The 21,329-nt window shown below is 46.3% G+C and overlaps 1 protein-coding gene across 1 annotated transcript in view; it reads left to right on the forward strand.

The window, feature by feature from the left end:
* Positions 1–21,329, forward strand: part of LOC138581314 (phosphatidylcholine:ceramide cholinephosphotransferase 1-like) — a 716,924-nt gene that overhangs the window by 203,454 nt on the left and 492,141 nt on the right. Inside the window, exon 3 of the mRNA XM_069652542.1 lies at positions 12,515–12,632. Within this exon, the coding sequence (XP_069508643.1) occupies positions 12,515–12,632 (118 nt within the window). The remainder of the gene's footprint in view (positions 1–12,514; positions 12,633–21,329) is intronic.

The following is a 21,329-nucleotide window of genomic DNA, read 5'->3' on the forward strand; positions in this document are numbered from 1 at the left end:
GGATGCCAGGCATCCAGAGGCATGGAAACTGCTCTCCTGAACACCGTGAAACCATGCGCGCAATTCTCGACTCCAACTCTCCTGCTGTTCTCATTCTCCTCGATCTTTCCTCTGCCTTTGACATGGTCCACTATTCCATCCTCATAAAACAACTCTGTGACACTCTCAGCATCACTGACAGGGCTCTGGATTTGCTGACCTCTTTCCTCACTAAGCGCTTTTCCAGCTGCAACTGGGCCCTTTCTCCTCCACCACCACCCTCTCTACTTGTGATGTCCCCCAGGGCTCTATCCTATCGCCATGGCTTTTCAATATCTACCTCGTCCCTCTTGTTCACCTGATTTTGTCCTTCTCTCCTCATTTCCAGTGTTATGCCGATGACACACAGCATTCCTTCAAACTTCCCTCTACTTCCCCCTCTTCTTCCTCCTCTCTCATCCAGACTGTCTGTCTGCCATTCAGGAATGATGTGCAGCAAATGATCTCTTCATCGGGACACCTGCACCCTCTTCTCCTCCTATCCTCTGGCCACCCTCTTTGAGCCCTTTACCCCTACCAAATTGTGAGGCCGAAAACCTTGGGGTCATCTTTGACCCCGCTCTCTCCTTCATCCCTCACATCATACCTTACCAAGAAGTCCCACTTCCAGCACCACCTCCTCAGCGGCATTCTTCCTTTTCTCACATTCCCCCAGAAGCTCAATGGGCCTCATTAGGACCCTGGCGGCTGCGGAATGAATGGTGCCGTTAAGGGACCGTCACTGTTCATTCCGGGCCACCCTATTACGAGGTCTGCAGCGGGTCCCGCTCTGGAACGCCTGGTCAGACCAGGCGTCCTTAGCGGGACCCCGTAGAAGACCAGGATGCTAACAAAGGGCCTGTCATTAACGGGCCAGTTGTTAGCATCCTCCCCATTCCCATTGAGCCCTCTGGGGGCTCAAATGGGAATGGGGATGTACCGTGTCCGGGTCCCGCGAAAGGGATTTACCGGGCCCTCCAAGGTTGGAATGGCCCGGTAAATCCCCTTTTACGGGACCTGGTACCCGGTATGAGGGTAGCCATGCCACTAAAAGCGGCATGGCTACCTCCTTACTCGTAATGAGGCCCAATGTCTCCAGAGTTCTGGTCCTCTCCAGGCTGGACTACTGCAACAGCCTATTTCTCAATCTCCCTCTTTCCTCCCTTCGTCCCCTCCAGCTAATCCAGAATAGGGCTGCAAGACTTATCCTTGGCCTCAAGCCCAGGGACCATATCTCTCCGGCCCTAAAATCCCTCCACTGGCGGCAAGGATCAAATTCAAGTCCCTCTGCATCATCCACAAGGCATTCTGGGGCCTGGGACCATGCTATCTCCAACTTTCCCTCCGTAAATATTACCCTGCTAGAGCCCTACGCTTCTCTAACTCCAACTCTTTAACTGTCAAATGCTTCTCCAAGCAGAGAGTGGGGGGCAGGTCTCTCCCCTCGGCTGGTGCCTCCCTTTGGAACAGCCTCCCTGACCCTCTCAGACTTCAGGCGGTCCTCCTTAAGTTCCGGAAAATGCTCAAAACTCTGCTCTTCTCTACCTCTTTCCATCTTTCCCTTCCCTGCTAATCAACCCAATGCTGCTGGGACCGGTGGCCTGATCATCATGAATCCCACAGGATCCCAGGCCCTTCCTCCCAGACTATATCAGCACCCCCCCCCCCACATTGCACTGCCCTTCTTGGTGTCTCCACATCCCACCCTTGCGGGTCGGCTGCACTAGCACTTAGCCTGAGGTTCTCCTCCATGGCTCCCCCTTAGCAGAGCTCCCCCCTGCCCGGCCCCCTTCCAGCACTTGTCCACCCCCCTGCTCCTTCTTCCATCCCCATCCCCTGCACTTCTACCTCAATGCACTTGCATGGCTGAATACCATAAGGCCTAGTAGGACCACGACTGGATATTTATGTTTTTGCCATTGTTAATATTTCCCCTGTTCTCTTCCCACTTAGCCTTGTGGCGCTTTGAAACACATTTCAAATGTATTGTGTCCTCCCACGTATTCCTCATCTTATGATATCTTCATTTCCAGCTTAAGCTGCTTCGGAAAAAAACTTCTCTCGGCAGAGGGTGCTGTGCGTTGCCTCGAGGGCCTTCATCTACGCTGATGTCATTGTCAAGAACATATGCCACATGCAGCACCCGTTGGTTTTGGTTCTGTTTTTCCGCTAATGCGATTGCTTCGAGATTAACAGCGCACTTCAGTTTTCTTCAAAAACGTTTAGAAAATGGCCTCTCTTCAGCTCCGAATACTCCCTAGACAGGCTTCAAAAAGTGTCTAAAATGCAGCACCAAGATGTCAATCATGAACCCTGGGCGTCAAGCATGTAACCGACGGCTGTCGATCCTGTCAGTCGATGACAGGTAAGGCCTTAAATGAGCGGAAAACTAAACTTGTGGTGGGTAGGATTGTCCCAAAATCCCCATCCACTCCTTATAATTTTGGGTCATATCATGAGTCGAGAGGGTCCTCTCCTCACAAAAAAACTTCAAAGAAACAATCCCACTCGAGGAGCAGATACTCCTCGTCGTCTTTGAAAAAATCTAAGAGATGTCACATATCACCTTCTTATTCCTCGTCGTCTTCCTCAGAAAGGCGCATAGCCTGCCCAACTAAATATTCCTCCAAAGAGGAGTGGGAACTCTTTAGGAATAAAATGTACAAAATCTTTGTGGATCAGGCCTGACCTCCTCGAAGCATAAGAAAAGTGGCCATGCTACAGTCAAAGACAAGCTTGATACCAAGGCGAAACCCTGCATGCTCTCGAGCCTGGGTCATAAGCCTAAGACCACTCGAGAGTCTTCGAGTACTCGACGAGACGAGAAATTGTCGAAGAAAACATTGAGCCAAGGGCTAAATCCCTAAAAGCACAAGACAAAAGTCAAGCGGTCAACACCATCAACGCCATGGATGTCGATACCATTGATGCCATCGACGCCTTCGTCGTTGATACAAAAAACATTGATGCCCATTATACATTCTTCAACGCCTCAACCTCAGAAAAGCCAGGAAAAGGTTTTTAAACCTTTACCTAAAAAGGATTGTTTCACGTCCTTGACATATGAGAGCTATGAAACCTCTGATGATAGCGCTCCATTTGGTCTCCAAATGGATATACCTAGTATTGAAAAGAATACTAATATACCTGAATGCTTTATTTCAGGAGAGACCAGGGTTAGGGAACTACATGACACCCTACAGACAGCAAGTGGGGTGGAGACCGCCCCAGAACTAGATTTTGGGAAACCGGACCCGGCTGATCATGCAGATGCATCCTACAGAAGCCTAATGTCTAGAGTGGTGGAATTCTTGGATGGAGTAGACTAGCACTTGCGTTTGAACAGGATGACCTGACTTACATATTGGACAAGGGTCCTCAATATGACCCCATTTTACCATTCCACGTGGCACTGCTAAAAAGGGTTGCAGCAAACTGGGAGGCTCCAGAGTCCAGCCCAAGGGTAAACAAAAATGTGACCAAAAAATACAGGCCATCAAGTAGTGACCCTGGCTACCTGTCAATTCATCCAACTCCAGAAAGCTTAGTAGTACAAGCAGCTACACCTGCCTCCAAGCAAGCTGCGTACCCTACCATACCCACTGATAGGGATGACAAACACATTGACTCCTGGGCAAAGCAAGTATTTTCTGCTAGCAGAATGACTTTAAAGTCTGCAGATTCCACATGTGCCCTGGCAAAGTTTATATTCACCCTGTGGGACTGCATAGCGATGGTGGCTGATCACATCCCTGAGGGTGAGGAAAGAGACGGCTTCATGAACCTGAAAAGGGATGGCAAAGTGGCCATGTGTGAGTCTCTACAATCAGGTAGGACACTGCTGACAGCGCCAGCAGGGCCATGGCGGTAAGCACTGTCATACGCAGATTTGCGTGGTTGAGGAAGTCAGGATTTGCACCTGAAGTACAATCCAGACTCCTTAACATGCCCTTTGACGGTTCTCATTTATTTGGAAATAAGGCTGATGAAAGCCTTGAAAAGCTGCAGACCTCAAAGGCGGCAGCCAAGTCCTTAAGTGCCACAGTCAGGAAGCCACAGCCTTTTCACCCCAGTGGATCATCTTGTAGGGATAGGTATTGTTGCTACTGCTCCTCGGTTGGAAGAGTGAGAGGACAGGCTGGTCAAAGAGGACAGAGAATATTCCCTCGTGGTGGACAAGGGAGAGGTGCAAAGCCCGCCAAAGCAGCAGTGTCTTTACCATCAGCCGCTGATTCAAGCCGCCTCAAAACCACTCTGAGGTCATGACTCACGACCCCCAGTCGGAGGCAGACTATCACAGCATCTCAAAGAATGGCGCAGTATTACTTTGGATGCATGGGCTGTAGAGGCAGTAGCCCAGGGTTACTCCTTCCCTTTGTACAAAGACCTTGCGATCATCCACCGGGAAATCCTTCGCTAAATGTTCCCGATCCATTGCTTTTGCCGGAAATGTTGACCCTGCTAGAGAAAAGTGCTATAGAACCAGAACATGCGATGGAGAGGAACAGAGGTTGGTATTCTCCCTATTTCCTAATCTCCAAGAAAGACGGAGGACTGAGACCTATCATTGTCTTCAGATACTTGAACAAGTTCCTCAGGAAGGACAAGTTCAAGATGGTTACACTTTCTCAGATCCTTCAGGCCCTCCAGCTCCAGTATTGGATGGTTTTGTTGGGCCTTCAGGATGCTTACTTTCATGTGCCAATCCATCACAAGCACAGGAAGTACCTGAGGTTCGCCATTGGCGGTTCTCATTATCAGTTTTGAGTTCTGCCTTTCAGGCTAACCTCCGCCCCAAGGGTTTTCACCAAGTTGATGGTGGTGGTGGCAGCGAGTGGCAGGAGAGGGGGATTCACGTCTACCCTTACCTGGACGATTGGATGATCATGGCACATTCACCCAAACAGGCCCAAGAACATCTCAGTTTCTATCACCTGCCACTCCCTCCACAGACTGGGTTTCTCCCTCAATTACAAGACGCCTCACATGATACCATCTCACAGAGACTCCAGTTTATTGGAGCAGTCCTGGATGCATCCTTGGGAAAAGCACTGCCACTCAAGGTGAGGGCTCAGGACATTTTGCCACCAAGTTTCAGAGTGCCCAGCATCTTCCGGCCTTCGACTTTTTGAGGTTGCTCGGCCTCATAGCATCCTGTATTTTCCTGGTGCCAGAGGCTCACATGAAAATGAGATCCCTTCAATGGGCTCCCAGAATACAGTGGTCCCAATTCTCCGGCAGGATGTCAAACCTCCTTCAGATTCCGAGCAGAGTCTCACAGGACCTTCTGTGGTGGGCCTGCAAGGACAACATTCTGAAAGGAGAACCTTTTTGGCAAGCATGGCCAGAGATAGCAGTCGTGACAGACGCCTCTCTCATGGGGTGGGGAGCCCACGCCAACGATCCGACAATCAGCAGTCGTTGGTCTCCATCGGAGTCCAAACTACACATCAACCTTTTGGAGCTTAGGGCAATCAGGCTAGCGCTGAAGGCCTTTCTGCCCTCTGTACGTGGAAAGAATTTCCTGATAATGACAGACAACACAGTGGCCATGTACTACCTCAACAAGAGAGGAGGTGTAGCGTCACTACCACTGTGCAGAGAAGCAATGCAGCTCTTGTTCTGGGCAATTCAAGAAGGAGTCTCTCTATCAGCAGTTCACCTAGCCAGAGAGGAGAACACGGCGGCGGACGCTCTGAGCAGGCAGAGTACGGTCTCCCACAAGTGGAAACTAGCGCAGGAAGTTCTTGAAGAGATTTTCACCCTTTGGGGAACCCCTCAAGTGGATCTATTCGCAAACAGTGTCAACCGGAAGTGTGAACTGTTTTACTCCAGGGAATTTCCTCCAAGAGGAGCTCTAGGGGGCGCGTTCGTAATGGTGTCATGCGTCGGCCGACCTGGCGCCTTTGGAACACTTGGCGGCTCTGCCGCCATTAGAATGTTCTGCTACATTGTGCTCTACTCCCCGTGTGCCGGGCTAGTCTTTTTTGTCTCTCTCTCTCTCTCTCTCTCTCTCTCTCTCTCGGGTTCTTAACCCTGCCTCCGACTCTCGTCCTCACGTTTGTTTTATTTGTTTGTTTTATTCGTATTTATATAGCGCACAACAGCCCAAGGACATTATGGCACTTGTTGCTGTACAAAGCTTAGTTACTTAGTTACATGGTCATTAGCAATATACATACAGGTTGCAATATAGTTACATAGTCATTAGCAGTATATATACAGGTTACAATATAGTTATATTACATTTGTGTTATATTACAATATACATGGCAGAGGTGGAGGAGGCAGTCCTCCACTTGCTAGTTGAGGAGAGTGGCCTTGAGGTTGTTGCGGAAGACAGAGATGGAAGGTTCAGCTCTAAGGGTGGCAGGGAGTGAGTTCCAGAGTTTCGGTGCAATATAGGAGAAGCCTAGACCTCCTGCTGTGGCTCTCTTTATGCGTGATATGTGTTGCTGGTTGGTGTACTGAGCTCTGGTGGGGCGAGTGGATGTGGTCCTTGATATTGCATCAGATAGGTATGCTGGAGCGGTTTTGTTGATGCACCTGTGAGTGATGGTGAGGATTTTCCGAGTAATACGGTCTTTGACCTGGAGCCACCGTGCTTCACGTCTGGCGTGGGATATATGGTCTCTTCTACGGATGCTCATGGCGGCTCTGAGGGCATTGTTTTGTGTGGTTTGCAGTCTGTGAGTGTTTTTGGCGGAGCAAGAAGTGCCAGCTAGAAGGGCGTTACAATAATCGAGTTTGGCTCCTATAGTTGCTCTAGCTATGGCCAAGCGGTTGGGTGTGGATAAGTAGGGTTTAATGGCATTGATGAGTTTGGTGCTGATCGCTGATGCAGAGGCTATGGCGCTGACTTGTTTGTTCATCGATAGATTTGCATCAATGTGACACCTAGAGTCTTGACAGAGGATGAAACAGAGATGGTTGAGTTGTCTATGTTGAGTTGTTGTATTGGGGGCTTAGTTTCGATAATGTGTTTGTCTGGCCCAGGATGAGAATTTCAGTCTTCTCCCCGTTAAGACAGAGGCCATTGATCGCCATCCAAGCTTGGATAGTGGCATAGATGTTGTGAAGGGCCGTGGCGTCTTGGTGATAGAGTCCAGGTAGGGGTAAAAGTACTTAAGTGTCGTCTGCATAGTTTGTATATGCAACACCCATGGAGTCAAGTAGGTCGAAGAGGGGTTTTGTGAAGAGGTTATAGAGGGTGGGGGCTGTACAAGATCCTTGGGGGACACCGCAGTTTATAGTGGTAGGATCTGCGTTAGCTGTGTCGGAGTAGACCTTCATGGCTCTTCCTTCAAGGAAGGAAGTGATCCAGGATGCTGCTTGATTAGACAAATGGGCTGCATGGGTGAGGTGGGTGGTGAGTGTTTGGTGATCTACCAGGTCAAAAGCAGCTGATAGATCGAGGAGGAGGAGCAAGGCAGGTTTGCCTTTGTCCATGACCTGTGAGATTTGATTTTTTAGGTCTAATAAGGCGGATTCTGTTCCATGCCCGTTGCAACCCTTTCTCTACCTTTTGCTTTTGGGCTCTGACGCTAGTGTTTTCCTCTTTTCAACCTTTGGGGCTGCTTTCCTACTAGCTTTTCTCCTTCTGGCTTTTCGGACGGCGTGCATTTTCTTGCACAGCTGCTGCCTCCTGTTTCTAACGGATCTCGCTCTGTGTTTCCTTCTCTCTGTGCCTCTCTCGCTGTATTCTTTTGCTGCACATCCTCTCTTTCTTCTTGTTTCTTTTCGGTCTCTCCTCTCTTGCGGCTCTCGGCTGCGCTCAGTATTTGTTTGGCGCTTCTCTGGTGTTTCTTTCTCCGTGCATTACTGGTCCTTACCTTACACAGTCCTGTTGCTTCGTTTATCCTGGATACCGGTCTTCTGGTGACAATTCCCCCGCTCCAGCCCTCCTTCCTGGATAGTGGTTCCTGGTCTGCGGTGCTCCATGGAATATCCTGGTCTGACACGCTCACCCTTCAAGACGAACTTTAACGTACGACCAGCCAAACAAGAGGTTTTTTCTGCTCCATGCTTTTTCCTCTTGTACAGGCGTTCCCGGGCGGGGGTCCAGTGTCTGCCGCTGTTTACACAGCAACATTGTGGCTTCCATTCCGGGGTAGGCCATACCTCTTCACGAAGAAGAAGACGGAGCGGAGAAAGAAGGGAACAAAACCAAAGTCTTCAACAGAAGAATCAGGTGAGGAGGAATCTTGAAATACAAAGTGGTTCAGAAACAGAGATTACTGACAAATGGACTGTGAGTTTCCACTCCTGTACGCATTTCCTTCAGTCCCTGTCACGCCTCATGTGATCTTGAGGTTGAAAAAGTTTGGGAAATCCATGATCCTAATTGCCCCGTATTGGGCCAGGAGGACGTGGTCCTGGACTTTTTGGACATGTCCATCTGCCCTCCAGTGCATCTTCCACAAAGAGAGAACCTTGTCTTGCGAAAGGAGGGTTGGGTTCTCCATCCAGAGGTCAAGACACTCAATCTTCATGCATGTTTTCTCAGAGGCTGAGATACACGGATTGGGACCTCTTGGGTGACGTAAGGGAGATTTTGCTTTCGGCCAGAAGACCAGCAACAAAATCCTTATACTGCTGCTGTTGGAACAAGCTCTGCAGCTGGTGTAGGGAGAAAGATGTGGACCCTTTTCAATGCGATACATCTACAGTGTTATCGTTTCTGCTGCATTTGACTAATCTGTGCCTCCAGATTGGAACAATCAAGGGTTATCTAGCAGCGCTTTCCATATTCATGCGCACCTCAGAAGAGGCATCCTGCTTCAAAATACCCTTAATAATTCAATTTCTAAAAGTACTCACAAATGTATTTCTTCCTACACCATTCCAAATACCAACTTGGGACCTTAATTTGGTTTTAAAGTTTTTGACCATTCTCCTTTCGAGCTACTCCATTTCTGCACTTAAAGGTTGCTAACTTACAAAACTATTTTGTAAGTAGCGATAACATCAGCCCGCAGGCTGAGTGAGTTGCAGGCCTTATCCTTTAAATCTCAGTTTACCACCTTTTAAAAGGATAAGGTTGTCCTTAATGTCAAACCCTCTTTTCTACCAAAGATTATATCGGATTACCATTTAGCACAGAAAATTGTGCTTCCAGCCTTCTATCCTCCACCTCATCCTGGCAAGGAAGAGGAAAGATTTCATGGACAGGATCCAAGGAGAGCTATATGTTTTTATGTTTCAAGAATGCCAAAGTTACGACATCACAACAAACTTTTCATTGGTTATACAGGACACCAACTAGGTCTGTCAGTTATCAAACAAACTCTATCCAGATGGATCACACTAGCTATTTCAGAGTGCTACAGGATAGCTGGGAAAGATCCTCTTTCCACATGTTTACAAAACATTATTGTTTAGACAGCTCTAACAATGAGGGAAGTTTTTGGAAGGGAATTCTATGCTCCATGCTTGACAAACAATAATTCTCAAATTCTTACTCCCTCCTCCAAAATAACTTAATACTGCTTTAGGAGTCTATCATAAAATGAGGAATACATAGGAGGACACAATCCATTCGAATAACAAGTTACTTACCCCTGGTAACATTCTTTAGACTGGATGAACCTCCTACGTATTGCTCATCGCCCTCCAAACCTACCCCACTGTACAATTTCCGAGTTTTAGACTTTACGCTCTTTTAAGGTCTGATAAATTAAAGGCACTTAATGGCGGTAATTCTGCATATGGGTGGTGAAAAAACAGAACTGAAGTCAATGGGTGCTGCGCATGGTATATGTACTCAGCGATGACGTCAACCAAGATGGAGGCCTTCGAGACGTTGACCGTCTGCCGCACAGCGCCCTCTGCTAAGAAGACAAATTGTTCTGAAGCAGCTGATGGTGGAAATGAAGATATCATAAAATGAGGAATACGTGGGAGGAACATCCAGACGAAAGAAAGTTACCAGGGGTAAGTAACCTGTTCATCTGGTCTGGGATGACCAACACTGTTCCAACTACAATTCTCATTCTTTTCTAAGTCTTCAATGTCACTGGGATGAGTATGAGTAGCCCACTAATGATTCTCACTCTTCTTCCAAACGTGTGCTTCACTGGGATGAGTATAAGTAGTTCAGTGATGGTTTTCCCTCTTTTTCCACCCTTGTACCTCACCGGGATGGATATGACTGTCCCAATAATGATTCCCACTCTTCTTCCAAACTTGTGCTTCACTGAGACGAGTATGGGTAGACCAGTGATGATTCTCACTCTTCTTCCACCCTTGTACCTCACTGGGACGAGTATGAGTATTCCACTGGTTATTACCGGTGCCCTCTTCGGGTCTCCTGCTCTCCTTGTTACCGTCTTGACTTGGGGGTCGCGTCACTAGGCCTGCAGATCGGGCAGGGCTTGCTTCTCTTCTTGTCAGGGTGGCATCTTTGTTAGCCTCTCTCTCTTCTCTCGGTACGTTCTGTGGCACCTATTGGTAAGTGGTCTTGTTGTCCAGGAGTCACCCCCTCGTATCTGCGGTCAGACCACCACTTCTTTTTAGGTACTTCCTGGGACCTTGTTCCAGTCCTTTGGCCTCTTGCCACCTGGGTTTCCTAGAGTGCAACTTGCACACGCCAGCTTCCTTCCATCATTGGAACCATTGCTTCCCTAATTTCTTCAGCTCAGCTCCAACAACTATTTCGGAACTCCTGGGCTTCTCTATCTCGTGTGTCTCCTTCTCCCAGATTTATGGCGCTGCCCTGGGACTTCCCTGGCATAGCATTAAAGTCCTTCTCCTGTGTTTTACTTGTACTCAGTATTACTGTAATGGTTTTCTTCGTCTCAGTACCAAATGAGTAGTTTTCTTAAGGGTTCAATGTCACAATAAAAAATGTTCACTGATTCTTCCTGTTTTCTTCCAGTAGGTTTTATCAACAGTGGTGCATAGGTGGATTGGGCAGGGAGTTCCTCATCGGAACGGGAGTCATTGTCCCCACAAGGGGAGTCTCTCCCGGTGAGGTCCTGCTTGCCTCTACCCCAATGGAGGGTACTGCATAGTTGGCTCACCTCCCTAGCCTCACATTGTACGCCCCCTGCTGGGGAGAAGTGACTGAATTCCGTGATTCGTCACTGTAGACAGTGCCATTCAAGAAAGATGTATTTCTGCGGTGATTTACCTTTTATTTTTTTTTGTTTGACCTTCATTGTGTGGGCATGAGGATTTGAGTGCCTTAATTCACATTTTTTTTCTGTCAATAGTTTGTGTAAGGAGAGAACAATAAAACATTATTTTGCAACTCAGCTGTGTGAGGAGTCTCCTTACTGATTCTGGAACTTTATGGTACTTTTATCATGGAAGTTGAGATATGGGCGCTGCCACCAGATGCTGAGAGTATACATGCATGGTATGTGCCGCGTTTCCTGTATATTATGGACCCACATTTCCGGAATATTCAATGAGGTGTTACTGATTCTTTCAACAACACATGCGGAAGAGATCTATAATGGCATATACATTCTGTGGACAGCTGCATTTATGGTTATGTCTGATAATGATGATCTACATGACTCGCCGTCAATGTGTGCACTGGTAACATTGACATCGGCATGTAGGACTGTAGATATTTGGCTATGCCACACAGCTGTCAAACACCCATTCCCATGGGGAAGGGTGACACAAGGTGACCAGAACATCTGTCAGTTCAAATTAGCTCACGCTCATCATATTTCCCCTTGCACATATCCTCCTATAAATTAATTTCTGCTGGTACATGATTCTCATTGCATCAATCATTGTTGAATGTTGTGGCAGAATTCATGTGCCGCCCTTACGTACTGTGTGGTGTGATTTTCTTGGAAGAGTAGCTTCACTTATTTGGGTGGACTATGCATTTGCCCACTTTTTAAGGGCACTAGCTCCTGTTTGTGTTAGGAACAAATATAAGTGTGCATTTTAAAGTGCAAACCAAGAGGTCAAGGTTTGTTCATTACATTTGTAGTGCATTTTTGCTGCGTTGTAGTGGACACTCGCCTTGGTTAATTTCCATGCTTTCCGCCCACCTTTCACATTTTCCTGTGCAGATTTTGCACTTCTTTTGTGAAATGGCACATCTCCGAGATGCGCACTTCTGATAATAAGGCACATCTATGTGTAATGGATTTAGAGACAAATGTTCAAAACATTTTTGGCGTATGATGAGATTCAATAGGGAAAGTAGCAGCTAGATCCCATGCCTGACAGATCCAAAATGTGATACATGTCAGAGACAATAATGATCAGTTAATGCTCTGGTTATACATACAGCAAAGTTTGTTATCCAGTACTGCATTATTTGTAAAGCTCTACTAACTGGTACTTGTCATGGATTTTTCTGTCCGAAGTTTTTGCGAAGCAAGAATGAATGTGAAAGTTGATGCTTCGACAAAAAATGTTGGCTAAAACACTGTGCACTGTTTGCAAGACCTATATGGACTGAATCACTTCACAAAGCAGCACCGTTCGGAATCATTAATTAAATGTATTTGATTCTCCTGTTTTGCAGGTCAATAGTTGGGCGTCGTTTTTTCTTCATCTTAGGCACTCTGCATTTGTACCGAACTTTGACCACATATGTGACCGTTTTGCCAGTTCCTTCACAATATATAATATGTGAAAATAAGGTAAGGCTTTTCTACCATTGGTTGTCTGTATAAACATGACTTTAGAAGCGTGATGTGTTCAGTATATATTGAACGTGCTCTTAGTCTAGTTCCCTTGGCAGGCATATTAGACATATGCTGCTGCATCCTGAGCTGACATATGGCAAAGTGCAAGATGCAAGCAAATCCTTTATAAATTGTGGGATTCATGCTGGATTTATGTTCCAAGGTGTCCTGAGATCCTTTTGTTATTATATGTGATCGGAGACATTTGGTACTGTGAGGAATCTGAGGGCGTTCTCACTTCTTTCCCAAATATATCCTTCTCCCGGGGGGCCAGGGAAAGGCCATCACTTTTGGATCCTGACCTTGGGGGCGGATATGCAAGGGAGGATCACCTGGGTGGAAGAGACTTGGGGAGTGGGGTTGAGGTACTCTTGGGTGAGATGCTGCATCCCTTTCAAGATGTTCCACAAATTCCCCATACCTTTGCAGCGTATTGCAGGTCAGACCTCTATTTCCACATGGACATTCACACACACACACATACACACACCACTCTGGTACTGAGACGAAGAAGAGGGCCAAACAGGTATACAGGTGGAAAAACCAGGCAAGTCCACCTAATAGCTTGTATCATAGTCAGGCAATTGGACTTAATGACCCACACCTGAGGTCACTTAACACTCCTAATGTATATAAAAGACTTTGCCACATAGAGCAAAGAGAAAGAGGCTTGAGAGATGGGAGCTGGAGACACAGGAGCAGGTAGCCGTGTCGCGCATGAGAGAGAGACGCCGAGACCGAGGCCGGTTGCAAGAGGTTCTGGGAGTCCTACTACACTCCCTAATGAGTACCCGCATCAGGAGCTGTGCTATACCCAAGATCTGCGGCAGCCACGGGAAACCAGGAGAGCGGGTTGTGCTCCGTGTGGCTGCTTTGCTGGAAAGGTGAAGCTCATGGAAGTCAGGAAGCAGAACGAGGAGCGTTAAGAATCCCATCACGAGGAACAGCAAACAGAAGGGAGCCGCCGTCTTCAACTGGTGAGTGGAAACCAGGGGAACACTCATACCGGGACGCTCCGAGAACTTGTACGAAAGTTACCTTTTGAATACCAAACTTCATATAAAGAAAGACTTTTGCAAATTAATATAGCATATTGAAAAGCAATGCCCACAGTCCGGGGGCCTTTATGAAGCTGTAGAGTAACAGCAAGTACTTGTGAATATCGATTTTAATGAAAAACTTGGTGTTGAAAATAATGCTAACAGAGCAACTGTGAAGCTGTGTGAAACAAGCATTGGCAAGAGCCATTTTAAACTGGAGCCAAGAGCTGGAAGAAGCTCAGAACTTTTACTTTGGAGCTGGAAGAAGCTCACAACCTTTACTTTGAACACTTATTCTTTTGACTTTGAGAATCCCCCACATTGTATACAAATAGAGGTGAGGGCAAGTGTATGTTTTAGACACAGACAGTTGTTTATTTGTACTTCCTGACACATACTATCCTTAGTTTGCGTTAGGTAGGGAAATCCCACCTTAGCAGAGAGCAAGATAGACCTTTTTCCAACCCTTTTTTACATTGAATAAATGTTTGTATCCCAAACTTCATTTCTGTTGTCTGTTTCTACTTCATGATGCCTTCACAAATGGTGTTAGAAGTGGGATGCGGCTCAACCGATAAAAGTTGGGGAACCCTAAAGTTTGAGAAGTTAAGTCCCTGAGCGTCAACCCCCTCAGTAGCCACGGAAGGCTCTATTGCTTTTGTTATCTGCAGTATTAGGGAAGAAGTCATTCTTACAGGTGAAAGAAGATTGATACCCACTGTCTTGGTCTTAATTCCAATGCCACATACCTACATCAGATTGGTTCCCACGTCGGGGTTGGCATGAACATTTCGGATTGATGTGCTAGCCAGGGTTATAGACCCAGACTTCAGGGGAGATGTAAAGGTCTTACTACAAAACCATGGGAAATATCCCTTTCAGATCCGTCCAGGGGACAAGATTGCACAGGGGGTGCTTGAAAAGACAATGGGCCTCATTATGAGTCCGGCGGTTGCCGTGCCGGTAAAAACAGTACAGCTGCCGCCAGAGTAATTTTTTTCTAGTGCTCGGCAATGGGGACTTACTGTGGCATTACAGCCCGGCGGTCCCGGCAATTCCTCATTGCTGGACGCCAAAATATTTTTCTCCCCATTCCCATTCAAGTCCCATTGGACTCAATGGGAATGGGGAGGAAGGATGCACCGGTGTCGGTGCATCCGTCAAGGTCTGTGAGCGGGTGCCGTTCCGCCCACGAGGTCAGACCTGGTGGGCTGAAAGGCACCCGCTCGCAGAACTCATAGTTTGCCGGTCCGGAAACAACGGTACCGGCAATCTTACCGGTACCGTTGTTTCCAGACCGGCAACCTCGTAATGAGGCCCACTGTTTCTTAGGGTAAAGGAAGAGGCCAGGAAAGAAGTAACAGAACAAGGTACCCGAGGCTTTGGGGAAGCTGACAAAGCATCTGAGACTATACAAAAACCCAAGCCCCAAAGGGTACTGGAGGAAGAACCAGAAACTCTTCCCGACTTGGCAATTCGCCCAAACTAATGACTCACTGTTAGCAGAGGCCTTCATACAAATCACCCAAGAAAGAGAGGGCTGTGATAAAGGAAGACCCTTTTTCTTTTTGAATCATGGGTTGATGTATATGGGAGAAAGCAATACAGAGGGCCTGGCCCGAACACAGTTATACACAAAAGCCACAAGCAGGTGGTCCTGGAAATAGCCCACTCTCATCTGACAGGCGGTCACTTAGGGCAGACTAAAACCCAGGCCCAAATCCTCAACAAATTTATTGGCCAGGGATTGATGCAGATATCAAGACCTTTGTGCAATCTTGTGCAATCTGCCAAAAGACCAGTGCCCATATGCCACCTCCAGTACTCTTACAACCACTCTCAATAATTGATGTTCCATTTTCAAGAATCACTATGGATATTATAGGTCCTTTGGAAACATCAAAGTTAGGGAATAAGTACATTCTGGCCATAGTAGATTATGCCACTAAACATCCAGGAGCTTTTCCTCTTAGAGCCAATGCCACCCAACAGATCCTGAAACACCTACTCCCCTTCTTTTCAAGAGGAGGGTTTCCCAAAGAAATCTTAATGGATCAGGGCTCTACATTTATGAGCAAACATATGGGGGAAGTAAAACAATTTTACATAGTACCATCCTTAGAACTTCAGTATACTATCCACAAACAGATGGCATTGTCGAAAGATTTAATAAAACACTGAAGACAATATTACGGAAGTCAGTGGAAGATGCCGGTAGGAATTGGGACCAAATGATACCTTGGGCTTTATTTGCTGTTAGAAAGACCCACAGGCCACTACAGAATTCTCCCCCTTTGAATTACTTTATGGGCGGGAACCACAAAACATCCTGGACATGTTGACAGAAACCTGGGAGGAAAGAGAGGAAGCCCCAATCCCACCTTCCAAACCGCAAACCATCTTAAAGAACATATGACTGTGGTAAGATGTTTAGTCCAAACCCATATGGCCAAGGCACAAGAACAGAAGAAAACCTCACACGATCAGAAGGTCACCTTACAATGTTTCTCAATAGGACAAAAAGTATTAGTATTACTGCCAATTTCTGAAAATAAAGTAATATGTAAATGGCACGGACCGTATGAGATGCTAGAACAGACAGGACCATGTAATTACAAAATGTCCCAACCTGACCGCCGGTTAAAAACTCACGTATATTATATTAATCACCTGAAAGAGTGGAAGGAGAACCCTACAGAGGCAACTACCACCATTTTGTCATGTTTATTACCTGATGACTCGAATAACTAGGTACGTATTCCTCCTGAAATTAGTAATAACCAAAATCCAGATCTCTATGACCTACTATTTCATTTTACGGATGTTTTTAAAGAGGAGCGAGGGAGCTTGAAAGGGATTTATCACCATATTTGTACCCCTGAGGGCAGAATGGTACATCTAAAACACAATATAGGCTACCTGAGGCAAGGAAAGCGACCATAATCCAGGAAGTCCAGCAAATGCTGGAAGTGTTTACTATTGAACTATCTACCAGTCTCTGGTCCTTCCCCATCGTATTAGTATCTAAACCTGATGGGATCTGGAGGTTTTGGATTGATTTCCAAAAAGTCAATGCAATATCAGCTTTAGGCGTTTACCTGATGCCTTGTATTGATGACCTGTTGATCAACTTGGCAACTTCATCTATCTCTCCACCATAGATCTTACAAAAGGCTATTGGCAGGTCCCATTATATGGTCCAGATAAAGAAAAGGCTGCTTTTGCCACACCCCTAGGCCTGTTCCATTTCAAAGCCGTCCTGTTTGGGCTGACACATTAAAGATTGCCGAGCCCCACAAGATCAGGTGGAATGAAAAAGATCAAAAATGTTACACCAGCTTAACAGAGACCCTCTGCCAGACTCCCATACTAAAAGTGCATATTTTTCAAAGGACTTCATTCTTCAGAAAGATGCCTCTCTAGCAGGAGTAGGAGCCATCCCTTCTCAAGATCAAGATGGACTGGAACACCCAATACTCTACATAAGTAGGAATCCTTTCCCCAGAGGAAAAAACAATCCTGTCAATGAGCTTGAAGCCCTAGCTATCAAATGAGCTATCATCCATTTCAAGTATTATTTGTTAGGGCAAAAATGTAGACTTGTCACTGACCATTCACCCCTGGTATGGATTAGCCAAAGAATCCAACCCACGAGTTATGTAGTGGTTTCTGGATCTCCAGCCTTATTATTTCACAGTGGAGCACAGGAAGGGCAAAGAGCAGGGAAATGTTGACTTCCTGTCACACTTCCCCTGTGAATCTTCCAGATCTACCCTGTATAGGGAAGGGTATGTGAGGAATCTAAGGGCGTCTCACCTCTTCACAGTATCCTAACAATCTTCCCTTGACATATCCCCGGCATGCCAGATCCACACAGATTTGCTCTGGTGCAAATTAACACATGCCTGGACAATGTCAGATTTATGTCAGTTGTTTTATAATCATATTGGCAAATATTTTTATTTGAGCAAACATGTTTATTCCTGGAGCATCTTCAGGATGCATTCCAGCATTCCAGCAAACCTTTGTGCATTTAAGTTGCACCTGAGTATCTTCAGATAAAGTCACTTTATAGAGGCTTAGTGTTGGTGCCCTGGAGACACTCGGCTGGGGACCACCACCCGCTCCAGAGGATCCCAATGCCTACACTTGTTCCTTAGTCTTGTATATAGTATTCCACAGAGCCGCTAGAGACTGTTACAATGATTCCCCAAAAACAAAATGTAGCATGCCTATAGAAGCAGGAGACATTATAGACCTTCTTGTGAACTCTGCAAGTTGCATAGTGTATAAAATAGAAGACACATACCATTGAGTTACAGTTATTTGAACATAATTTGTCAAGATCCTCATGAGGAATTCCCAGGCTGGTAAAGGAGAGCTTGAGGTCGGAAGAGAAATTAGAGGTACACACCGATGGAGAAACACAGCAACGGCGTACACCGGCAGCACCATCCTGGGGTTGGCCGACCATGGAAATGAGACTGCCTGAAACAAAGATGGCAGACTGTCCTTTTATATCTTCATTGTGTGGAGCCAGGCAGATTACCAGAGCAAGTGGTGGAACCATCAAAGCCCAATAATTAGATGGCCCCTCTCGATTGCCACACAGCTGCCTCAGATACTTACAAGCCAAATTACATTTTGGTGAGGGCTATAAAAGGGAGCCTGGCAGGGACAGCAGTGTGGGAGATAGGAGCTACATAGGGAAAACAGACAGAGGTGAGAGGGAGAGGACAGAGTGGTGCTGGGGACAAAGAGAAGAGTAGTGGAGAAGGAGCATTAAGGCAGAGAAGAATGAGAGTAGGAGGTGAAACATCCAAGGAGAGAGAAAGGTAACAATAAACATCACTGTTGAGAGAAAGCAAAGTACCAGGTACATCAGGAGAGAAAGAAATGAGGGAGAAACAACAGAGCAGTGAGAGGTAAAAATAGAGGGCAGCAGGAGAAAGTAATACTAAAGGAGGAAGAACAGAACCAGCAAAAGTAAAGAAGATAATTGAATACAAGGAGGAGGCGAGGCCAGTACAGTATGTTTAAATAACTGAGCAAGATGGGAGTGCTAGAAGTGGTAAAGAAGGAGTATTGGAATGGGCCAGATACAACTGGCACTAGGAGATCAGTGAAAGCAAATTCTAGTACAGCCATATTATCTAGAGGGCCAACTAAAGCCTTGTCACAAGGGAAAGGTGAAAGAACCCTTGGTCCAGCTATTCCTGAAGAGTCTGATACCTGACCTCCATCAGATGACCTAGTGGTGCTGGAGTAGTGATGTCCAGCAGGATTAATTAGCCTTTCTTATTTATCCTGCTGTAACAGATTGCCATCTGCTAGGGTGGGGGGGTTTCCCAGTTTTAAAAAAAATAATTTAGTATACATGTAAATGGATTCTGCAATGCAGGTAAGATCTGCTAATCAGTCTTACTTTGAGACAGTGCTCTGTGTTTTAAATACTAGCGTTCGTGGGTTTGTAGCAAGATGGGCATGTTAGCCATTTCAGCCAATGGATGCATTATTGAACTCATCAACATTCACATATTGTTATTTTTTTATTTGTATAGCGCCCAAACTGCCCGCAGGCCTTGTGGTGCTGTTACAGCAGTAAGTAGGCTCCTTAGTTACAGTGCCACATACAAAGAGTATTAGAGATATAACAACGGTAGGTGAATTGGTTACAGTGATACAGGTATTAGTTACAGTGGTGCATGACAAAACATATGAAGTGTACACAGTTCATTTGGTTACAGGGAACATGAGTATGTAGGCATGAGGTGCAAAGCGGGGGTGCAGAGGTTAGTTAAACAACCAGGTTTTGAGTGATTTGCGGAATGCAGGGTGTGAGGGTTTGTTTCTGAGGGTGAGTTGTAGGAAATTTCATTGTCTGTCGTTTGACTCTGGGGATTTTGAGTCGTGGGAGTTTGGTGTTTTAGTGGGTCTGGAAGAGCCTGTTCCCACTACTTTCAAGGAACGGTTAGGGGGGCTCTGTGAGTGATGCATTTGTGAGTGATGGCGAGAGTTTTAAATAGGACATGTTCTTTCATGGGGAGCCAGTGGGCTTCGCGTCTGGCGGCAGATATGTGTTCTCTTTTGGGAATCTTGAGAGCAGCTCGAAGTGCATTGTTTTGGATTATTTTGAGTTTCATTTGGTATTTTGAAGTATTGGCAGCGAAGAGGCTATTGCAGTAATCCAATACTGAGCCTATTATGGCTCTGGCGATGGAGAGGCAGGTCACAATGGATAGAAATGGTTTAGCTGTGTTAATCAATTTGGTGTAGTAGGCCACTGAGGATTCGATGGCGCTGAATTGACATGACATGGAGAGGGTGGCATCAAGGTAGACTCCTACGGTTTTGACCGAGAGGGAGACAGGTATCTGTATGTCAATTGTGAAGGTGGTGTATTGGCTGGTAAGATTATTTAGGGTTTCCTGGGAACCTACTCAGAGGATTTCAGTCTTATCGCCGTTGAGGCAGAGACAGTTGGCTGACATCCAGGCCTGAATAGTGGAGTAGGCTGTGTTGAGGGCCTTGGCATCAGTTTCTTAGCTACAGAGAGTGGGAGTAGTACTTGGGTGTCATCAGAATAGTTAGTGTAAGCTATGCCAATGGAGTGTAGGAAGTCAAATAGAGGCTTCGTGAAACTTTTGTAAAGAGTGGGAGGGATACAGGATCCCTGAGGAACTCCACAGTGGATGGTGGTGGAAGTTGCACAGGCCTGGGAACACTCTCATGGCTCTTCCTTGCAGAAATTAGGTGATCCAAGCTGTGGCATTGTGTGAGAAGTGGGCTGAGGAAGTGAGGTGATGACAAAGAATGTTGTGGTCCACTCAGTAAAATGCGGCTGATAAGTCCAAGAGGAGGAGAAGGGCAGGCTTGCCTGCATCCTTTATATGATCAAGTTGGTTTTTCAGGTCAAGCAGAGCAGATTCTGTGCCATGACGAGGGTGAAAGCCGGAATAACGTAGGCCCAGGATCTGGTTGGTTTCGATTAAGTGTTGGACTGCTTTGTCAAGGATGTTTAAAAGGAAGGGGACTGTAATTATGGGTCTGTAGTTGTTGGGGGAGGCTGGGTCAAGTGAAAGCTTTTTTAGAATTGGTCATACCAAGGCTTCCTTAAGGCTAGTAGGGACCAGTCCTGAGGCAAATGAGGTGTTGATAAATGCATACTCATCTTTATGTGTCCTAGAAGGAAGTTACTGTATCTTCGATTTCGCTTAAATCAGCTACCGACACTGGAGAGAGTGAGTAGATGGAAAGGGGCAGAAGGGAACATGAGTTGTAGGTTGTGTGGTTTGTTGGGAATGAGAGAAACCACAAAACATCTGGTAATGGGTTGTTGAGCCTTGAAGGAAGAACCGGAGAAACATTGAGATATCACACTAGGCAATGAAGCCTGGTGGTATAGTCTGATGGGTGGTCAATCGGAGGGTCGAATTCTGGCGTTATGTGACTTTCTTTTTTCAAAATCTTGAAGAAGCTAGAAATGGCAACGTGCGGCAAAGAGGAAACAAAATGAAGTTAGCTTTTACTGGGCCACTAATTGTTTTATATTCTGATGCACTTAACTGCTTACCATGTTTTCTGTGTCCTCTTCTTCCTTCTTTTTCCCTCT

Source organism: Ambystoma mexicanum, chromosome 3p, assembly GCF_040938575.1.
Source record: "Ambystoma mexicanum isolate Mex_15411 chromosome 3p, UKY_AmexF1_1, whole genome shotgun sequence".
NCBI classification, from domain to species: domain Eukaryota; kingdom Metazoa; phylum Chordata; class Amphibia; order Caudata; family Ambystomatidae; genus Ambystoma; species Ambystoma mexicanum.